This window comes from Mesoplodon densirostris, chromosome 9 (genome assembly GCF_025265405.1).
Source record: "Mesoplodon densirostris isolate mMesDen1 chromosome 9, mMesDen1 primary haplotype, whole genome shotgun sequence".
Taxonomy (NCBI): Eukaryota; Metazoa; Chordata; class Mammalia; order Artiodactyla; family Ziphiidae; genus Mesoplodon; species Mesoplodon densirostris.
The window spans coordinates 26,200,343-26,223,327 of NC_082669.1; the positions used below are offsets into that span (position 1 = coordinate 26,200,343).

The 22,985-nt window shown below is 52.6% G+C and overlaps 1 protein-coding gene and 1 non-coding gene across 2 annotated transcripts; one reads left to right on the forward strand and one right to left on the reverse strand.

The window, feature by feature from the left end:
* The first annotated feature begins 2,246 nt into the window (after positions 1–2,246).
* TRNAK-UUU (transfer RNA lysine (anticodon UUU)) lies at positions 2,247–2,318 on the forward strand. Its single transcript has one exon. It is a non-coding gene; the product is annotated as a tRNA-Lys (tRNA).
* A 10,398-nt stretch (positions 2,319–12,716) lies between these two features.
* DDX56 (DEAD-box helicase 56) lies at positions 12,717–22,605 on the reverse strand. The gene is made up of 14 exons (XM_060108034.1): positions 22,528–22,605; positions 22,277–22,438; positions 21,369–21,529; positions 21,053–21,223; positions 20,849–20,939; positions 20,016–20,260; positions 19,632–19,751; positions 19,010–19,123; positions 18,818–18,912; positions 17,613–17,686; positions 17,384–17,473; positions 16,588–16,693; positions 13,391–13,464; positions 12,717–12,977 (listed from the first exon to the last, which is right to left on the reverse strand). The coding sequence occupies exons 1-14, from the start codon at positions 22,585–22,587 to the stop codon at positions 12,900–12,902; spliced, it is 1,641 nt and encodes a 546-aa protein (XP_059964017.1). The 5' UTR covers positions 22,588–22,605; the 3' UTR covers positions 12,717–12,899.
* Positions 22,606–22,985: the final 380 nt, after the last annotated feature.

Here is a 22,985-nt window from a genome sequence, read left to right on the forward strand (position 1 = left end):
AATGGGCAGAAGACCTAAATAGACATTTCTCCAAAGAACATATACAGATTGCCAACAAACACATGAAAGGATGCTCAACATCACTAATCATTAGAGAAATGCAAATGAAAATTACAGTGAGGTATCACCTCACACCAGTCAGAATGGCCATTGTCAAAAAATCTACAAACAATAAATGCTGGAGAGGGTGTGGAGAAAAGGGAACAACACTCTTGCACTGTTGGTGGGAATGTAAATTGATACAGCCACTATGGAGAACAGTATGGAGGTTCCTTAAAAAACTAAAAATAGAACTACCATATGACCCAGCAGTCCCATTACTGGGCATATACACTGAGAAAACCATAATTCAAAAAGAGTCATGTACCACAATGTTCATTGCAGCTCTATTTACAATAGACAGGACATGAAAGCAACCTAAGTGTCTATCAACAGATGAATGGATAAAGAAGATGTGGCACATATATACAATGGAATATTACTCAGCCATAAAAAGAAATGAAATTGAGTTATTTGTAGTGAGGTGGATGGACCTAGAGTCTGTCATACAGAGTGAAGTAAGTCAGAAAGAGAAAAACAAATACCATACACTAACACATATATATGGACTCTAAAAGAAAAAATGGTTCTGAAGAACCTAGGGGTAGGACAGGAATAAAGACGCAGACATAGAGAATGGACTTAAGGACATGGGGAGGGGAAGGGTAAGCTGGGACGAAGTGAGAGAGGGGCATGGACATATATACACTACAAAATGTAAAATAGATAGCTAGTGGGAAGCAGCTGCATAGCACAGGGAGATCAGCTCGGTGCTTTGTGACCAGCTAGAGAGGTGGGATAGGGAGGGTGGGAGGGAGATGCAAGAGGGAGGAGATATGGGGATATATGTATATGTATAGCTGATTCACTTTGTTATAAAGCAGAAACTAACACACCATTGTAAAGCAATTATACTCCAATAAAGGTGTTAAAAAAAAAAAAAAAGACAGTAGGGGACTTCCCTGATGGTCCAGTGGTTAAGACACCATGCTTCCATTGCAGGGGGTGCAGGTTTGATCCCTGGTCAGGGAACTAAGATCCCACATGCCAAGTGGTGCAGCCAAACAAAAAACAAAAAAAAGACAGTAGGAAAGTTTTCCGGTGTTTCTACTTAACCATGCCCCACCCCTTCTCTGGCACAGCGGAGGTCTTCATCTTGAAGTGATGGTAACACAGTTTCTAATCCCCTCCCTCAAACCAGTGGAAGCTGAGGCACCCTTATTTGCAAATTACTGTGTATATACATTCTAACCTGTCTCGCGGAGACCTAAAGAACTGCGACACAAAGAAATGTGAGGCACTTGCTTCTTTTTCACATCAAGTGGAAGTCATGTGGACAAAGCAACAGCCACTGCTCCTAAAAGACATCTGAGGCAAGGGATTATGAGTGGAGACATACAACAGATCATATACAGCCCAGAGGAGAAGCTTGGAAAGTTAGTACATTCAAAAGCAGCTGTGTATAAGGGGTATTTAGAAAGCCACATGCATGCACAGTACAAGACACATACCCAGAAAAGACCTGCAGAGACCTGACGCTTTCACCCTGGGTTTATGCCTAGGCTCAGAGCAAACCTGCATAAATGTTAAAGGATAATCCCAGCACACAGCCTATCTGAAAAAAAGGGAGAGGTGGAGTTTTGTTTGTTTGTTTTTCTGTTTCTCTGTGTGTGTTTTGTTTGTTTGTCTAGCTCCTGGCATTCAAGAAAATCTCTACCAAAACATTAGCTGATCATGAGCTAATGGAGCAGAGATTTCAGTGAGCACACACAAGGAATAGTGTTTGCAAAAATAGTTTGGAAAAGTATAAACATAAGCAGACCACTACAACCTTCAAGAGTAAAAACATAAACAAACCAAAAGAGCAAATGCTAGGGAATAGGGAGAATCTGATTTCCAAAGTTAGCACTTTTAAATAATCAAATACCCAGTTTTCAACAAAACAATGATAATGCATACAAAGAAACAAGAAAATATGCCCATTCAAAGAAACAAACAAACAAAAATTGACAGGGAATTCCCTGGCAGTCCAGAGATTAGGATTCTGAGCTTCCACTGAAGGGAGCATGGGTTCAATCCCTGATCGAGGAACTCAGATCCCACAAGCCACACAGTGTGGCTAAAAAAAAAAAAAAAAAAAAAAATTGACAAAGACCATCCCTGAGGAAACCCATAAGAAAAAATCTTAAAACAACTGTCTAGGGAGTTCCCTGGTGGTCTAGTGGTTAGGATTTGGTGCTTTTACTGCTGTGGCCCAGGTTCAATCCCTGGTCGGGGAACTGATATCCCACAAGCTGTGCAGTGTAGCCAAAAAAATAAACCAGAACAAAACCAACAACTGTCTAAAATATACTCAAGAAGGCAAAGGGGAAAAGGTACAAAGAACCAAAGGAAATCAGAAAAAAAAAGTATGAACAAAATTAACAAAGAGATACAAAATCTAAAAAGAAATCAAAAAGAAATTCTGGAGCTGAAAAGTACAATAACTGAAATGAAAAATCCACTAGAGGGGTTCAACAGAAGATGTGAGGAAATAAATAATCAGTGAACTTGAAGATAGAGCAATTGAAATAATCAAGTTTGAGGAGAAGAAATAGAAAAGTAGGACTTCCCTGGTGGCGCAGTGGTTAAGAATCCACCTGCCAATACAGGGGACACGGGTTTGAGCCCTGGTCCGGGAAGATCTCACATGCCACGGAGCAACTAAGCCCGTGCACCTCAACTACTGAGCCTGTGCTCTAGAGCCCGTGAGCCACAACTACTCTGAGAATAACTTTAGATACAAAGTGAGAAAAAAAAAAAGTAAAAGCATGTAAAAAGACGTTTCATGCAAATAGCAACAAAAAGAGCAGGAGTGGCTATCTTAATATCAAACAAAATAGACTTTAAGTTGAAAACTGTTACAAGAGACAAAGAAAGACATCATATATTAACTAAAGGGTCAATTCATCCAGAAGCTATAATAATTATAAACGTGCATACAGAAAACAACAGAATCCCAAACTGTAAAGAACTGAAGGGAGAAATAGACAGTTCTATAATAATAGTTAGAGACTTCAATACCTCACTTTCAATATGGATAGAACACCCAAACAGAAGATCAGTCAGGAAATAGAGGACTCAACACTATAAACCAATTAGAACTAACAGACATATGTAGACAACTCTACCCAACAATAGTAAAACATACATTTTTCTCTTGTGCACATGGAATATTCCCCAGGACAGACCACATATTAGGCCACAAAACAAGTCTTAATCATTCAAAATTACTGAAATCATCAAAGTATCTTTTCCAATCACAACGGAATGAAACTAGAAATCAAGAGCACAGGAAAACTGAAAAATTCACAAATTTGTGAAGATTAACACACTCTTAAAGAAGTAATGGGTCAAAGAAGAAATCACAAGGAAAATTATAAAATACCTTGACACAAACAAAAATAAAAACACGGGCCTCCCTGGTGGCGCAAGTGGTTGAGAGTCCGCCTGCCGATGCAGGGGATACGGGTTCGTGCCCCGGTCTGGGAGGATCCCATATGCCGCGGAGCGGCTGGGCCTGTGGGCCATGGCCGCTGAGCCTGCGCGTCCGGAGCCTGCGCGTCCGGAGCCTGTGCTCCGCAACGGGGGAGGCCACAACAGTGAGAGGCCCGCATACCGCAAAAAAAAAAATAAAAAAAAAATAAATAAATAAAAACACAATTTACCAAAATTTATGAGATGTAGGGAAACCAGTGCTGAGCGAAAATTTATTGCTATAAATGTATACATTAAAAAAGAAGAATACCATTTGCAGCGACATGGATGGACCTGAGGATGGTCATGCTGAGCGAAGTAAGGCAGACAGAGAAAGACAAGTATCATATGATATCGCTTATATGTAGAATCTTAAAAAATAGTACAAATGAACCTATTTACAGGACGGAGATATAGTCGTGGATATAGAGGGCAGACTTGTGGTTGCTAAGGGGGAAAGGGCGGGGGATAAATTGGGAGACTGGGACTGACATATACACACTACTACATATAAAATAGATAACTAATAAGGACCTACTTATAGTACAGGGAACTCTGCCTAGTACTCTGTAATGAGCTATATGGGAACAGACTCTAAAAAAGAGTGGATATATGTATATGTATAACTGGTTCACTTTGCTATACAGTAGAAACTGGCACAGCATTGTAAATCAACTATACTCCAATAAAAATTAAGTTTTTTTAAAAAAGAAGAAAGATCTCAAATCAACGGCTTACCTGGACACCTTAAGAAACTAGAAAAGGCAGAACAAACTAAAACCAAACCTCGCAGAAGGAAGGAAATAATAGAAATGAGAGCAGAGACAAACAAAATAGAGAATAGAAAACAATAGAGAAAAATCAATGAAACCAAGAGTAGTTCAACTTTAGCTAGACTAAGAAAAAAAGACCAATATCCCTTACAAATATAGATGCAAAAGTCCTGAACAAAATATCAATACTAGTAAACCAAATCAACAGCATATTAAGAATACTGTACATCATGACCAAGTGGGATTTATCCAATGAATTCAGGGGTAGTTCAACATAAGAAAGTCAATCAATGTAATACATCATATTAATAGAATGAAGGGGGAACGCCACATGATTATGTCAACTAAAGCATAAAAGGTATTTGACAAAATCCAACACCCTTTCATCACCAAAAAACCACTCAGAAAACTAGGAATAAAAGAGAACTTCCTCGGACTTCCTTGGTGGCGCAGTGGTTAAGAATCCGCCTGCCAATGCAGGGGACACAGTCTCAAGCCCTGGTCTGGGAAGATCCCACATACCGTGGAGCAACTAAGCCCATGTGTGCCACAACTACTGAGCCTGCGCTCTAGAGCCCGCGACCCACAATTACTGAGCCTGCATGCCACAACTACTTAAGCCCGCGCACCTAGAGCCTGTGCTCCACAACAAGAAAAGCCACCACAGTGAGAAGCCCGCGCACCAAAACAAAGAGTAACCCCCGTTCACCGCAACTAGAGAAAGCCCGTGCGCAGCAACAAAGATCCAATGCAGCCAAAAATAAATAAATACATTTACTTAAAAAAAAAGAGAGAGAGAGGGCTTCCCTGGTGGCGCAGTGGTTGAGAGTCCGCCTGCCGATGCAGGGGACCCGGGTTCATGCCCCGGTCCGGGAAGATCCCACATGCCGCGGAGCGGCTGGGCCCGTGAGCCATGGCCGCTGAGCCTGCGCGTCCGGAGCCTGTGCTCCGCAACGGGAGAGGCCACAGCAGTGAGAGGCCCGCGTACCCCAAAAAACAAACAAACATATACCTGATAAGGTATTAATATGCAGAATCTTGTTTTGTTTGTTTTTTGTTTTGTTTTGTTTTGTTGTGGTACGCGGGCCTCTCACTGCTGTGGCCTCTCCCGTTGCGGAGCACAGGCTCCGGACGCGCAGGCCCAGCGGCCATGGCTCACGGGCCCAGCCGCTCCGCGGCATGTGGGATCTTCCCGGACCGGGGCATGAACCCGGGTCTCCTGCATCGGCAGGCGGACTCTCAACCACTGCACCACCAGGGAAGCCCCCAGAATCTATTTTTTTAATTCCACAAATTCAATAAAAATAACCCACCCAGGGAATTCCCTGGTGGTCCAGTGGTTAGGGCTCTGAGCTTCCACTGCAGGGGACACGGGTTCAATCCCTGGTGGGATAACTAAGATCCCACATGCCATGCAGTGAGGCCCAAAACAAACAAAGCACCCAATTCAAAAACAGGCAAAAACTTGAACAGACCTTTTTGCCAAAGAAGATAGACAAATGACCAATAAGTAAGCACATGAAAAGATGCTCAACGTCATTAGTCTTTAGGAAATGCAAATCAAACCACAATGAGATACCAGTTCACACCCATTAGGTTGGCCTTTATTAAAAAAATGGAAAATACCAAGTGTTGTTAGTGATGTGGAAGAGTTAGAAAGCTCACACATTGTTGGTGGGAATATAGACTGGTGCAGCCACTATGGAAAAGTTTGGCAGTTCCTCAAAAAGTTAAACATGGAATTGCCATGTGATCCATCAATTCTAGTCTACTCCAAGGTATATACCCAAAAGAACCGAAAGCAGGAATAGGTGTACACCAGTGTTCACTGATGTGCTACTCACAATAGCCCAAATGTGGAAACCACCCAAGTGTCCATCAACAGATGAAGGGATAAAAACGTGGCATATACATGCTTGGAATACTATTCAACCACAAAAAGATATGAAATTCTGATACATGCTACTACCCGGATGAACTTAAAGACATTATGCTAAGGGAAAGAAGTCAGACACAAAAGGACAAATACTGTGATTCCACTTACATGAGGACTCTAGAGTGGTCAAATCCATAGAGACAGAAAGTAGAATAGTGGTTGTCAGGGGCTCGTGGTGTGGGTCGGAAGTTATTGTTTAACGTGTATTGAGTTTCAGGTTGGGAAGGTGAAAATGTTCTGGAGATGGATGGTGGTGAATTCACAACAGTGTGAATGTACTTTATATACTTCACACTTCAGCAATGTGGATTGTACACTTAGGATGATTAAGATGGTCAATTTTATGTTATGTATATTTTACCACAATTTACAAAAAAGATGGCAGGGCAGGAAGATGGAAGAACTCGGATCCCTGCGGCCATCCAGCTCGTTATTCCGACCCCTCTTCCTTAACATCCCTGTCATGGGGTTTCTCTTACCGCAGCTATACGCACTCCTAAGTGATGTGCCTGGAATTCCCTGCTCTCTCTCACCTGGTTCTCAACATACCCTACTGGTGCTTTGCAGGGCCCAGCTGATATTTTCACCCGGATACCTCTTCTTTGTGGGGACCGCCCTGGGCATTGTCGGATTTAACAGCATTCCTCCTTCTACCCACTAGATGCCAGTAGCATCCACCCCCACATGTGATGATCTAAACTGTCTCCACTCCTTGCCAGAAGCCGCGTTGGGGCTAATCAGCCCAGTTGAGAACCACTGCCCCACGAAGCCTTTGCTAAGCCAGCTAACCTGCTGTTCTCCACGTGTCCTGTGCGTCCCTTGCCCCCAGCTCAGCTGTGACACCACAAAGGCCCCTCCATGTCCTCCCAATTCCTGCCTGTCCTTCACAAGTCGCGTCAAATTCTTCAGCGTGGTGGGGACTTTGCCCACCACCCCAGGCCCAGGCGGGATCTCCATGCTCTAGCCATCACAGCATTTGGCCTCTCTGTTGCCTTATGTATGTGTTTTGCTCCTGGAAGCTGAGTTCCTGGTTCCTGGGGGCAGGGATATTGCACATATAAGGGTCCAATCTATGCATTTCAGTGAACATATGAGATTGTCTTTCCCTGGAGCTCAGCCGCAGTCAGGAAGCACTGGTGTGGAAGCCAGAAAGCTCAGGGCTGTCTGGTCCTTTGTCCCCATCCCCGGTGGGGCAGCCACCAGCATCTCGGGAGTCTGCTCACCCAGCCTGCTTGCACAGCATCTCAGGAGCCTGAGGTGGGGAAGGGCCTGCACGTCCATGGAGAGGATGGCCCAGGACTATGGCCTGGCCTGGACTCTGCCCTGAGTCACACAGGTGACTTGGAGGGAGCGTCCAGCCCGTTGCATCAGGGGCAGAGTCCAGCCTGCTTAGCACATCCTTCCTTCCACTTTTAACTGGAAATGGTGCTCAAGAGCCTCAGGCAGGAGAGGGGCTTGTGACAATGAATTACCCTCAAGGTACCAGGGACACTCTCAGGGGAAAAGCTTTTAATGAACATGGGCGAGGCCTGGTTGGGCCCAGGAGCCCACTAACAACTTGGCATGGTGTGTGCTTCCAAGAGCTCCCAGGCCAGAGTAAAGACCAGGCCCCAGAGATAAGCCTAATGAGGTCAAGGGCAGTATTAGATACACACCAAGAAAAAGGTGCCCAGCCCAGGCCAGGGATCAGGAAGTCTTCCTGGAGGAAGCCATGCCCAGGCAAGAAAGGTTCCACACTCTAGGGTTGCCAAATTTAGTAAATACAGAGGAAGACGCCCAGCCAGTTTTAAATTTCAGATAAACAACTAATAATTTTTTAGTATGTCACAAATATTGGATGGGACATATTGATACTTAGGCTAGAAAGTTACACCCTTTATCACTGCCCCTCACAGATGAAGATGAGACTCAGAGAAAGGACAGGACAAGGCTGGACTTTGGGTTCTAGAGGGGGGCCCACTGATCTGAGCATCCTCCTACTCTGCCACTTAGCTGGCTGGCAGTAGGCTGGCTACTTACTCCCTCTGAGCTTCAGTTTTCCAACCTGTACAATGGGATGGGTGTGTGGACAGTAAAGCTCGCCTCTCAAGGGCTGTTGGGGGGTCCAGCAGCATCGAGCTCCCACAGGAAGGAGGTTATTAGAAATGCAGAATCTCTGGCCCTGCCCCAGACCTGTGGGATTAAACCTGCATTCCGAGAAGCCTCTGCGATCTAGGTGTGCATTCAAGTTTGAGGGCGCTGTGTACAGAGCCATCCCACAGGACCCAGGGGCTAGCACAGAGCCAGGCACGGGGCAGGGGGCGCTGGGGCACAGGGGCTCCCAAGCCTCATTGGCTCATCCCACACACAGGGACACTCGGAGAGGGCACTATACACCCACTTACAGCTGAGACCCCAGAGGAGGCCAAGAAAAGCGAGGCGCTTCCCTGGAGGCCAGGCGGGCACACCTCGGGTGCCACAAAGGCAGTCCTTGGAGCTGGTCTGAAGACCTCAGATATGCCCATGCTCTCCAGCTCAGCCATGCCACGTCGATCTCACTGCTTCTCAGCGGCCTTGAGGATGGATTCGTGGGCAAACAGACACTCGGGCTCTAAAGAGGCTCTGAGCTGAGTAAGGTTGAGTCTGCCCAGCGAGGTGCCTGGCGCACCGTGGGAGGCTGGGCAGAGGTGACTTTTCCTGCCCAGAAGGATCACGTCTTCTTTTTCCACATAAACATGGCTGTGGTGAACACACAAGAAGTGGCTCTTGGCCCCGCTGAGAAGCAGGACACCCTAAGGCTTTTTTCTCGGGAAAAGAGGATGGCATTTGGCAGGGGTGCCTTCCTGCACGAATTCAGCTCAATCGACATTGCCTCTCTCCAAGAGAAACTGCCGCTAAAGACCAAAGTCCCGAGAACAAGTAATTCCCCGAAGGCTGAGTCACCAACCCTCAGCAGATGGGGAGAGAATTAGCTGGAATGGGAAATGCACTTGAACTGGTTCGTGCTCTGGGTCCAGAGGTTTCTAGGGACTCTCTTGTTCTCCCATGCGTTATCGCCGTGGCTAAATCTGATCAGGGTGCTCCCCTGCTTCAAATCCACTGGCACCTTTTGGTACCTTTTGACTTTTTCACATGTGACTATTATCTTTTTAAAATAAATCAGGTTAGTTTTTCAGTCTTTGCCTGTTTTGGCGACGACCACTTTGGTTTTCTTTTCATCCTCAGATGTGCCGGGTTCCCTCCCACCCGGAGCACTTACACACACTGTTCCCTCTCAGAACTGCTGTTCCCCCCACCCTTCCAGTCTCACCTGACTCCTCCAACTGGGTGAGGCCCCAGGTAACCCTCCTGGCACCATGGACGTCCCAGAAGGGTGCCAGTCTAGCCACCAGTGAGCTGGCTGGAGGGCCCGGCCCGCTCCCTCCTGCCCCCAGCAGAGCACCTGCACCTGGCAGCTCCAACAAGTGTTGGCAGAGCAGAAAGGTGCTTCAGGAGTCTGTAGCTTGGGGGAGGTTGGGATGCACTGAAAGCTTGGTTCTTGACCCCTCTAAAGCTCCTCCCATGCAGGGGCTGTGCTCTGTCCATCTCCCCTAGACCCGAGCCCACAGCCAGGAACACAGTGGCACCCATTCAAGCCTACGCGTGGGTGGGATTAGACCAGCCAGGGGTGGAGAAAGTCCCTGCAATCTGCTGCCCCCTTTGCCGTGAGCTCTGTGCATAGCCAGCCTGGAAATGGCTGGAAACAGGCCGAGCGTATCTGTTGCTCAATGAAGCTGAGCTTAAGGCAGGCTAATCCCACCTCCTTCCTTCCAAGCCCAGATCACCCATCACGTGCACGCCTGTGTCCCAGGGCCTGTCCAGTTCTGTTCTGGACGTGCTTATCAAGGGCACAGGTTTCGGTATCAGATACACAAGTTCAACCTCTGAGAGCCTGTTTCCCCACGTGTAAATGGACAGCAGTGCCTCCACCCAAGGCTGCGTGACTGAATGAGACATCCGTACACCCTCCCTCTGCAGACCCAGGGCACGGGGACACACCACTCTCTTCAACCCGCCCAATTCAGATCCCACCACGTGCCAGGGCCCATTCCAGCTGAGCGAGGGTTATGTAAACACAGCCCAGGGTTATGTAATAAAGTGCCTAGGCTGGCACCTGCCCCATGCTGGTGAGAGCACCAGCAGCGCTGCCTACTCCTCCACGGGCGTGGACAGCCGGGCCAGCCCGAGACACCAGAGCAGGCCTGTGCTGACCTCCAAATCCTGCCGTCACCGGCCTTGTGACCTTGACACCAGCTAAGTTCTGAGCCTCAGCCTCCCACCTAGGAATCGGGAGTAGCCTTATCTTGGTAGAATGCCAACGTAGTACGGCTCTCGGCACACAGCCCGCACCTAGCACGCAGCCACCAGGCCCCAGCTCTGTCCCCAGGTGGGAACACAGCCCAGAGCAGAGGCCCCTTTGAGAAGGAACATCACTGGGGAAACCCGAGGTGCCCGCCCACTCTCCTGCATCCGGGCTGATTCTGGATGTAAGCTCATTGGCTGGGATGCCTGGAGGTGGCAGGGTTGGAGGAACAAGGAAGGTGACAGTGCAAGGTTGGCACACCATTGCAGAGCAGACAGCCTCCTCGATGTCCCGGGCTCTCGTGTCCCCAGGGCCAGGCCTCAGCTCCTCACCTGCCTCGGGCAGCAGGTGGGGAGGTCTTGGCAGGGACTGAAGGCAGCAGCCAGGTGGTGGCCAGAGAGCTCTCCAAGGCCGGCTCGTCCCACGCGCAGTGACACCCACAACGCTCTTGGTACAGTTCTGGGACCCAGCAGACAATCATACGTAGCCATCTTTGTTCAGCTCCGTTAAGGCGCCCGAGCCAGGGCAGACCGCAGGAATGCTGGCCGTGTCACACTGGCCGCTGTTGCACTCACTGATAATCCCACCTGAGCAGCAACCCCTACCACGCACACCCTGGTTCCCTGGAAATCCTCAGAACAGGAGCAGGAAATGTGGAGACCCCGAACCTGAGGTCCCAGCAACCCCAAGTCCCAGCACGCCGTAACAGCAGCCAGAGACCCAGGCTCCTCCCGCCACGCAGACCAGCTGGCGCTGACGCCTGCTTTTCTTTCTGAAAGAAATACCCAAGTGCTTTTGACTTTCTTCCCCCAGCACAATCAAGGGCACTGAGTCATCAGCGTCCCGCCTCCTCCAGACAGCAGCTGGGAGGCCCGGATGTGGGTTGGGACCCTGTACTGTTAAGAGCCTTGCAGTGGAGCTGAGAGCAAAGGAACAGGGCGTGTGGGCGTCCCACTGCCACTCGTGCATTTAAAACCCAGGTGGAGTCCGGCCCCCGCGAGCTCCTGAGTGGTCCTGAGCTCACACCTAGCTTCTCCTTGGCCTTAACCTTGGCGCTGCCATCGCCATCATACTAGGCGCCACTGACCACCGGCGCTTGGTAGCAGCAGCCGCAGTCGCCTGCACCAGCCCGCAAGTCCTCTCACGCCCCACTCCAGTCCCCGGCCCCGCTGCTGCTAGCCAGTCAATTCGCTGCTAGTCCCATGGGTCACATGAGACAGATGAGGAGTGTGATGCTCGCTGGGTGACATACTTCAGTAAGCCAGATACTGATGCTTGGGAATTGCATAAAGGGATGAACATGCTAGTTGGCTATGATCTGGTTCCAGAACGCAAAATCACTGCAGGCATGCGGACGCTTAAATGATTTTGCTAGTGCAGTTCGCATCTTAGAGGTTAAGGTCAAAGCAGGACCTCATAAGGAAATCTACCCTTACGTCATCCAGGAACTTAGACGAACTTTAAATGAACTGGGAATCTCCACTCCAGAGGAACTGCGCCTTGACAAAGTGTAAACCCCATGGATGGACTTCCCAAGGATTTACTGATAATGCTACTTGACTGCAAACAATCACCTGGAAACACTGATGATAACATACTACCTTACCTGAACAAGTTTTCCTTTTTGAGTACCGAACCATGTAACTTATCAATAACTTGGACTTGAATAAAAGGAAAATGAGTTTCAACTGAAAAAAGAAAAACAAAACCGCACCCAGGTGTGTTGAACGGAGCAGAGAGCAGTTTGGGGAGGAGAGACAGCTGTCCCTGGCTGCCTGAGAGAGTGGAAGGCTGCATTTACAACGTGTCCGTACCTGGAGAAACAGGTGTCATCAGGAAGGACCATCTTCCCTGCAGGCGAGAAGTCGTTTCCAAGCTTCGGGGAAGGGAGGCTGTCAGCCTGATCCTAGACAGGAAGGCCGGAGCTGCGGGCGGTTAGGCCAGAGACCCAGAGGAGGGCAGGTGTCTCCTGGGCCCGAAGGCACCAGGTTGCAGCACTGCATGGCTGACCTTTTCTGGCCAAGGAGGCACTGTACACAGCAGGCAGAGAGCCAGGCACTGCTTACTGGAAGTGGTTTCTGATTCCCAAGGTTTCCAGGGATGGCCCCTTCCTACAGGCAGGAGGCACAAATCAGGGCAGCTAAGATTTTTATTCTGTTGTTAAAGGCAAAGCACCACCCTGGCCATAAATCTAGAGGGCCACAGTGCTGCCTGCCCCGAATCCAGTCCATCCAGTGCGGGAATCAAGTTCCCTCCAGGCTGGGAAGCCTGCTCCACACTCTGTGCTCAGCCCCGGGAGAGGCCCTGGACAAGCTTAGGAGGGCGCTGCTGTGGCTCTGTGCTTCTCTTCTCTGTGCCTGAAGCTGCGCAGTGGGTTCTGCGTTTTCGCCTTCTGTGGGGGCAAAACTGTAGATTAGCTGTGGCGAGCGGACGTCCGTGTGTGCAAAAGGAGACAGACTCAGAGAAGGGGGTGCCGTTGCCACTTGGCAAGCCGTACAGGCCGTGAGCCAAGGACAGGAGCTGCTGTGGACACCGCAGGGGCCCACCTTCTTCCTCCTGTAGCTTGAAGGATGAGGAGGGCAGTGGGGACAGAACAGCAGGTCCCCCTTTGCTCCTGAAGCTGCCCCGTGGGTGGCCAAGGGAGAGCCCCAGCACCCACAACTTTGATCAGTGGCCTGGAGTTTGGCGCCAGTCCTCGGGACTTCTCTCCTCCCTCCTGAGGGCAAGGGACGGCACATCCTGGCGACAATGGAACCAGGTGGGAGGGGAGCCCTGCAGCTATCACCGAGGCCCCAGGGGACATACCTTGGCCTTCTTAGAGGAAGGGGGCTTCTTCCGCTTCTTGTGAGGGCGGACGAGGCCACGAAGAGCAGGAGGAACTGGAAGAGATAGCTGGTTCAGCGGCCACTGCCCACCCCGTGCGCCAGCTCCAGCCCTTCTCCTCAGCCAGCATCAGAGAGCCCGCCAGCTCCACCCTCCAGCTGGCTCCCAGGGTGCTCTCTTCCACTCTGAGCCAGTGCCTGGCACTCCAGTCCACACTTTATTTTTTTTTTTTTTTCTTTTTGCGGTATGCGGGCCTCTCACTGTTGTGGCCTCTCCCGTTGCGGAGCACAGGCTCCGGATGCGCAGGCCCAGCGGCCATGGCTCACGGGCCCAGCCGCTCCGCGGCATATGGGATCCTCCCAGACCGGGGCACGAACCCGTATCCCCTGCATCGGCAGGCGGACTCTTAACCACTGCGCCACCAGGGAGGCCCTCCAGTCCACACTTTAAATGCCTAAGAACACACGACTATCTATTATCACACATGAACAGGGCCAGAATAACAGCTATCCCCAGGTGTGGGATTCTGGGGACTTTCACTGTCTAAAACACTTCTTTACGGTATTTAGATTTGTCACAGTAAGTATGTAACAGAAAAAAGAAAATGCTGGGACTTCCCTGGTGGTTCAGTGCTTAAGACTCTGCTCTCCCAATGCAGGAGGGGCCCAGGTTAGATCCCTGGTCAGGGACGTAGTTCCCGTATGCCGCAACTAAAAGCCCACATGCCACAACTAAAGATCCCACACGCTGCAACTAAAGATCACGCATGCCACAACGAAGATCCTGCGTGCCACAACTAAGACCCGGTGCAGCCAAATAAGTAAGTATTAAAAAAGTAAAAAAAAAAAAGGGGGGGGGCTTCCCTGGTGGCGCAGTGGTTGAGAGTCCGCCTGCCGATGCAGGAGACACGGGTTCGTGCCCCAGTCCGGGAAGATCCCACATGCCGCAGAGCAGCTGGGCCCGTGAGCCATGGCCGCTGAGCCTGTGCGTCCAGAGCCTGTGCTCCGCAACAGGACAGGCCACAGCAGTGAGAGGCCCGCGTACCGCAGGGGGAAAAAAAAAAAAAAAAGGAAAGAAAATGCTGCTGAAACAAAAAAACCCTACATGTGATTTCTTCCTATGTGGCCCCTCCTCCCATATCCTTCCTCACCTGTCAGGCGTCACCATCACTGCTCGTGACCTGCTACATGATCCCTGGGCTCTGCTGTCACTCCCAACTGCCCATGGCACAGCACAGGGTCCCATCCGGCCAGGCCACACAGGTCCTGACAGGCCTCTGGGCATCACACCGCCACACCCTCCCACGTCACCTTGACCCCTTTAGGTCACACGCTTTTGGCAATGACTTTGCTCCTTTGTGACAAAGAGGATGGAGTTCCCTCCTGAGGCAGGAGATAGATGGGCCACAGGTTAGACATTTACAACTAGCCTCCAGTTTACACTTTGAAAATAAAGATAATAATAGGAACAGGATAAGCAACTGGACTTTGTCTCCGGAATGGCAGGAACAGAGAGGAGTTAAGCGCTGCTTAGGTAAAAGATAAGGAGACCAGGGCTTCCCTGGTGGCGCAGTGGTTAAGAGTCCGCCTGCCGATGCAGGGGACACAGGTTCGTGCCCCGGTCCGGGAAGATCCCACATGCCGCGGAGTGGCTGGGCTCGCGAGCCATGGCCGCTGGGCCTGCGTGTCCAGAGCCTGTGCTCCGCAACGGGAGAGGCCACAGCAGTGAGAGGTCCGCGTACCGCAAAAAAAAAAAAAAAAAAAAAAAAGATAAGGAAACCACATATTTCTCATCCTTGGGGTCAAGGAGACCCCCCAGACTATGCATGAGCAAAACAGTTCCTCACGGGAGGGGGTGATAGACCATAATATGGTCTGCTAACCTCCCAAACACCCTCGTGCTGGAATCCATCTTGGCTAAAAGATGCACGCGCACATCCGGCAGGGCCCTGAGTCAGACCAGATATGGACCTGGAGCCAGATAAAGCAAGATGACTGGCCAGATGAAAACTGGAAAACTGCCTCCATATAAGTGACTTAAAGCACCCCGAAAGCTCGCGGCTGGCTCGCGGTCTCTCTCCCTCTGAGCCCACCCACGCTTCTCTGCACCTATCCTCCCTCCTAATAAAACTTTACTTACCTCACTACTTTTTGCTGAATTTTAAAGAATTGCTGAATTCTTTCTTCAAAGCAGACAAACGCCAGGGCCCTGCTCCTAGGCACGACTATCTCTGGCAGTCTGGGGGCTAGGATACGCCGCTCTCACCACCACTGTCCGAGTGTGACTCCCGCTCAGGGAACTGAGATCCCACCTCAAGCAGCCACACCCGAGAGCGCTCCCACCGCCTCTACCCCCTCCCTTCTCACTCCGCAGACCAGGACCCCGGCTGGTGTCCCCTCCAGCTCACTGGCCTGGGGGAACCTGGTATCTTCCCGTATCTCCTGGATCCTTCCCTTCCACTCGCTGGGGCCTCTCCTGCCACACCTGCCAGTTTATGCCAATCCAGGGGGGTGCTGGGGAAGGGGGCCTGCACTCACCACTCCTCTTCCTTAACCCACTTTAAGCATCTTCAACATAAAAGTCACACATACCCGTTACCTAAGACACAAGGGACATCGTTACCCAGGTGTAAATGGAGCCAGGCTCCTGAACACCTCAGCTGGGCTTTGGCCTCCTCTACATCATAGAAACCATCTCAGGGTCCATTCTTGTCCTCACAGCTGCAACCCAGACATCCCTTGTCCCCACAAGGTCTGTTCTCTGTCCCCTCTGCCAACTGTTCTAGGGACTCCGGCCACCGCCCACCCCCCGGCTTGGCCCGGTCACTAATCCCGAGTCTTCTCCAGCTCAAGCAGCACTGCCTCTTACCTGTGACCCACCCCCCTGCCCCTGGTCACTCCCTTCCACGCCCAGTCGGCTGCTTGGCCAGGTACTGGCTCGCTCTTTCACTGGGCCAGGCTCTGGGGCAAAAACCCCTGGCCTTGAATGCCTGGTTTCCTGTCTCCCCAACAGAGAGAGCAATGCCTACCCAGGAGGCTGTGTGGATGAGTTCAAGCGAGTGAACAGAGGTGCGTCTGTGTCTGTGTACATGCTTGCTGCCCAGTCCCCGTGGTCCTGTGTCAGCCCAGTGCACGGCAGCTGAGGGACAAACGCCCACCCCGTCCCCCAGCCCTGCTTACCCAGGTAGTCAGGGACGTGGCCCAGGTGAGGCTTCACCACAGCAGGGTGCAACGGTAGGTCGTGCCGCAGCAGCTGGAGATCCCTGGGGTTGTCTTCAAAGTATGTCTGGCGGGGGAGAGAAGCGGGCACTGCAGGGTCAGTCCTCCTTTTGCAATTTCACAGGGGAGTTTCTGAACAGGTAATCGGTCTTTCAGAATTTCAAGGGCTAAGGTTTCACACCGCCTTCATCTGTGGTCACCTGGTCCCCCTCCAGAGCCACTCCTGATCTGGTTTCTCACCGCCCCTCACGTGCTCTGCACATGTGGGAGGGCATGTGTCCCCATTCCCACGCCCCTTGCTGTGGGGAGGTCAGGAGGCTGCCGCACCCTCCTCACTGATCATCACCCCACGGGCCGTCCTGCACTGACACACAAACAGCCGCCTCTTCCTTTTCTGTGTAACACGCACCACGTGGATGCACCCGACTTGGCTTCCCGCGTCTCTGTGGAGGACTCCCGGGTGTTTCCACCTGGGGAGTCATGACGAACGCGGGCACACGTGCGACTGTGCACCTCAAGAGAATAAACTCCAGGAGCTGTGATTCTGATGGACACGGCCACTGTCCACCACAGAGGCCAGGCTGATTCACCTCCCAACAGGACAGCTGGCGTCCTTCACCCGCTCTTGGCCTGTTTCCTCCCTACCGACCTGCTGAAGGCGCAGCTAGCTGTCCAGTTCACTGCCTCTCACGCTCATAGCTGGGCCAGCCTCCTGGAAGGGTGATGCCCTGAAGCCTCCCTCCCCACGGCCCCTCACCTTGAGCTTCTCGGAGTGCAGAAGCTCCTCCTTGATCTCCTTCAGCCTCGCCTCGCGGATGGCTTGTTTAGTCACCGAGCGCATGGCGTCCTGGGGGCAGACACCGAAGGTCAAGACGGAGGGGCTGTGAGCCAGCCCTCGTGCCGTTCCAGGGTGCTCAGCAGCAAGGGCCTGACGCTGGGTCCTGGAGAAGCTCTGAGCACTCCCGTCCCCAGGGGGCCCCGCTCACCCTGCAGCGGTAGCGGAAGCCCTCGATCTCCTCCATGCGGAACTGGTAGGGAAGCAGGACGGGGGCTCCGCTCCCTGTGGAGGAGACGGCAGTGAGACTCCCCCAGGCTGAATGCTCAGGCTGGGGTCTAGTGGGGGCCTACTGCTTAGAGGTAGGGTGAGGCACCCCTCACCCTGGGGCGAGGCAGCCGGGGAGCCAGCCCACTCCTTCCCCGCAGCGCACACGTGCACAAAAACACCTGGGTCTCACGGACACTTCACGACAGGCGATCCACTCTGCTGTGGCCAGGGGGGGTTGTTGTCCCCACGTCCTGGGTTCCTGTCACATCTCTCAGCCTCAGGACCTGCCCACCTGCCCACTCTCCTCCTTCCAGGCTACCCCAGCCACGAGATACCCGTGATGGCAGCCACGGAGCACTGAGGAGCACCAGCCCTCTCCGTCAGACACCCGTCTGTCATAGTAGTGCCCTGGGTCACTCGATGTTTACGACAAAAGAAAACGGGGCCGGGGGGAGGGGTTGGCGGTGCAGCAGGGGCTTCACCCATTTCAGGTAAGGAAACCAGGGCACAAAGAAGCAAGGCCCAGAGTCGACCCTCGATCCCCCATCAAGCAGTGCCCCAGGCCACCTTCTACACAAGCCCAGGGCTCAATGCCAGGCAGTGAGCATGTCCTTTCTCGGCCCATGTGGCAAGCAGCAGTGAGGCCCCACAAGAAGCCCAGGCTGGACCCTCCACCCATAACCTGCTGGAGGGTGGAGCAGCCCTGCCCAGCCCCGGCTAGCATGCTCTTCCTGCAGCCTGGAACACCGCCCAGCTGCCCCGCTACAGCATGACCTCCCGAAGGTGCCAGCGCAGAAACCCCCCAGCAGCCCCCTCTCCCAGGGTCTCCTCTGAGATGCCACCAGTCCCACCCTGTCTCCCAAACCTCTTCCCTTGGCCCTTCTGCCCCGTGAGGCAGAGAATAAACATGACTTTGGCCAATTACATGACGGCTCTGGACCTCAGCTGGCTTGACTGTGAAGGGGGACAGTGCCTGCCACCCAGGGAAGGGCAATGACAGGTGGAGGGACGTGATGCACAGCGTGGCCAAGTGTGCCGGTGGCTGCTGCTCGTGCCGGTGTCCCTGCTGCCATCACCCCCACCGGGTCTACGGTGTCATGGCAGAAGCCTGGCCCTGGCACAGGCCAATGAGAGCTGGGCTCTTACCTCCGCTGAGAAGCTCCTCGATCTTGCCCAGATGGGACTGCTCCGTGGGCAGCACGAAGGTCAAGACGATGCCTGGGTTGTTGGCACGTGCTGTCCTGCAAGGAGAGACACCCCAGCCCATGTCTCTGGCTATGTGTCCTGCAGTGTGCCCTCCGTCCAGGTGCCCAGCCCGCCACGCCCCAGTTCTCCTACCTGCCGGCCCGATGTATGTAGGCCTCGGGGGTTGGGGGGAGATCAAAGTTGAGCACAGCACACACGTGGTGGAAGTCTATGCCGCGGGCCACACCAGCCTCCGGATCAGCGGCCCTGCAGGAAAACGCCCCGACCTCAGACAGACCCCTCCTCTCCTCCAAGGCCACGTTCTCAAGCTTATTTAATCAGCAAAATCTCTACACAAAGCCTTGCATGGAACTACAGGACCCTGACACGTGTAAGACTCTTAAGCATCAGAACGGGAACAGGAACTAGGGTAGTGGGGGCAGCCAAACCGGGCTCTGACCTCAGCTCTGGAGCAACACTGCCCACAGGCAATCGGAGAACAATTCCCAGCCAGCCAACCCGTTAGGCAGACAGAGACTGGGGACTCCTCTTTCCCCCTAAGAAAGATCCTTCCCAAAAGTCACAGCCACCGGACGCTGGGCCACCTCCCCTCACAGGATGATGGCGCGCCAACCAACCAGGCCGTCTGGCCCTTCATGCTGCCCACGGAGCACGTGTGTTGGCCCTTCACTCCCTGCCCCCGTACTCAGTCTTCTGAAAGGCTGAAAAGCGGGTCTCCCTGGGGAGGGCTGGGAGGAGAGAAGTGTGGACTCACCTGTTCCGCTTGGGTCCTTTGCCCCGCTGCTTGCCCTTGACCGGAGGCCCCAGAACTTCAGCATCTGTTGCTATGACGCAGTCATAGAAGCCTTGGTTGAACTGTGAGATGATGTGGCACCTGTAGCCCGAGAGCAGACGGAAGTGAGCCCCAAGAGCAGGCTGGAGGGCCCTCTCCCGCCCCCTGCCTGGTCCTAACGGTCACCCTTTCCGACTCCTCCCTCTTCTTCAACTCTTCCCCGACTTAATCTTTGTGCCTCAGCCTCCTCAAATGAAGGTGGAATTAGAGTAGGTACCGCAGAGTTGAGACAGATTAAGTCAGCGAGGATCGGGCAAGCCCAGAGCCTGGGCACCATCTTCAACCAAAATATGGAAGATGGCACACCTGGAGCGCAGTGGGAGCTCTCCATTGAGCACACAGGCGGGGATGCTGAACTGCTCCAGGAACAGGCGCAGCCGGTAACTCCGCTCCATCGTGTTGACAAAGAGCAGAGACTTTCCCCGAATCAGCGACAGCTTGAGCAGGGCGTACAGCAACAGAAATTTGTCTTCCTCAGTCTCACAGACCACCTGAAACTGCTGTAACTGGTCTGGCCCTGGCAGCTGGGACTCCTGTAACTTGAGGGTAACCTAGGGGAGGACAGGCCTGTGGTCAGGAAAGAAAAGAGGACAGAAATGCTACTGCAAGCCACTGGCTCACCAACCACAGCACAAACGGGTTAGTGCAGGGCACCGTGGGTCCCCTCCAACTGTGTAATGTAAGAATTCAAAGCACGCTAACCGTTGTAGTGTACAGAGAACATAAAACTACACACAAACGTTTGGGGCACAGAACAAAGAGAAACACTATAAATGACTGTAGTGAGGAGAAAACCCCTATAGCAGCAACCTTTCTGAAGAGTAAAGTTCACATAAGGTGAGAACTTTAGCCCTTCTGCTCAAAGTAGCCTTTGAGCAGACCCCCCCCTTGGGGGTCCCTTCTCAGGCTTTAGGCAAAGCATGGTTTGAAGCCCCCAGCGGACATCTGGAACTACATAGTGATTTTAGGTTGGGGGATAGAGGGATGGTTTACAACTACCGGCTTCTAGCACATCAGAACCAGGAATGCTAAACCAATAATTTCCCACCCCAAATAACAAAGGATTCCTTTGAGAAGGGAAAAGCAAGTCCTTTTGAGTATCATGTCAACGCCTCCAGATGCTTCCACAGGGCCCTTACCGGGTTATGCAGTACCAGCTCCTTGAGTGCTTGTACATCCTCATTAAAAGTAGCCGACATCAGAAAAGCCTGGTAAATCCGGGGCAAGTGACTAAAATGAAACAGAGCCCCATCAGACACCAGCTCCAAAGCCCCCAACTGTGGCAGATGAACTGGCCCCCCCACTCTAGGTCCTAGTGTCTATTCACAACCCCTTTTCCTTACCAGAGAAGACTCTTGAGTTCCTCCTCAAAGCCAAAGGAGAAAAGAAGATCAGCCTCATCGACCACCAGCAGCTCCAGGGAGTCTTGCAGTTTCAAGTTGTCTTGTTGCAAGTGGTTTAATATGCGGGATGGGGTCCCCACCACTACATCGGGCTTCTCCATCAGCACGGCTCTGCAGGTGGGCAACACCTCAGTATTGGGGAGAGGGTAGCAGCTGGGACCTCACCCTGGATTAGCCCTCTTTCTTGCTGCACACAAACCCAAAGCCACATCCCAGTGCAAACTCATTCTCCTACAGCCCTGTTGCTTTCACCCACCTCTGAGAGGCTGAGTCTTCAGCGGCTGAGACGTTGGCCACCCGGATGTCTCGAGCACAGTAGGCAGCCAGCTGCTGAATCATGGACTGGGCCTGCCGTGCCAGTTCTTTGGTCGGCACAAGGACAAGGGCTCTCACAGCTTGCTCTACCGCGGGGCCTGTCTGCAAGAGACGAATTAAAGATTTCAGCCAGGGCTTCCCTGGTGGCGCAGTGGTTGAGAGTCCGCCTGCCGATGCAGGGGACGTGGGTTCGTGCCCCGGTCCGGGAGGATCCCACATGCCGCAGAGAGGTTGGGCCCGTGAGCCATGGCCGCTGAGCCTGCGCGTCTGGAGCAAGACTTCAGCCAGTCGGTTCATGTCATCACGGCCACCGCATGCTTTTCTCTACCTTTTCCAGACAATCTGACCCACTGCTGTGACTTCCTCACAACAATCCAGCTGTGGTCTGGTCAACCCTTCACTTACTTTACCCACCTCAGAATGTAGATAGAAGACTCGATTTTCCCAAGCACTGACCCCAAAAAGGATAACTTACTTTATGGTTACAAAGTTACTTAAAATGTACCAGTTACGACATTGGGTTTTCACAATAATCCTACAGATGAGAGGAGAAAATGTGCCTACTTTTTATAGTATAAACAAGAGAAAGCGATTTACTCAAGATTACACAAAGAATGGTGGTCGCAGGGCCCGGACTTAGAACCCAAGTAACCTGAATCCCAGGCCAGAGCGTTTTACCACAAAACCACCAGGTTCTCTCAGACCACGCTTCACGGATAAGGGGTCAAAAGAAAACCCGGTTCTTGGGAAAGACTTGGGTGCGTGCGGGGGGCGGGCACAGCTTTCCAAGAGGGCACAACGCAACTCAGACGCCTGCTGCTCCCTTTCCCGGCCCCTCCCCCGACTCACCGCCTTCTTGTGGAGCAGCAGCTGCAGCATCGGAATGGCATAAGCGGCGGTCTTCCCTGAACCCGTGCGGGCCCGGGCCAGGAGGTCCTTCCCCTCCAGGGCCAGTGGGATGGCCTTTTCCTGGATCAGCGTGGGTCGCGACCAGCCCAGGTCGGTGACGGCCTAGAGGAGACAAGGGACGGCTCAGGCGGCGCGCTGCCCTGCCGCCGCCCCTCTCCACGTCGGCCCGGCTCCTCAGCGCCCCCCGGTACCTGTAGGAGCCGGTGGTCCAGGCCCATGTGTTCGAAGCCCAGCGTTTCGGGATCCTCCATGCTGCTGCTCTGTAGTGACAGCGCGCACGCGCGACAGGAAGAGCGCGCGACGACACGTGGGCTGGTCAGAGCAGCAACCAATCAGCTTCAAAGGAGTCAGCACGTCCCGGAAGCCATGGCTTCTGGTGTTACCCGGGGTGCTGCGGCTGCGGCGGCTCGTGCGGCGCGGGGTCTCGGGGAGGGGCGGCGAGGGGCGGCGAGGGGCGGGGACCCGGACACCCGCCCCCGCTTCGGGTCCTCGCCAGTTCCCTGACACGACCTCCAAATGGCGTGCTAGGTTAAGGTTACCAGCGGCAGGGGCAGCCTCGCCCTAGCAGTAATGCCAGCATTAGTTATATTGACAAATACATCAATGTTTAGAGTGCTCGTCTGTGTACTACCTAAGAACAGGCATGCTG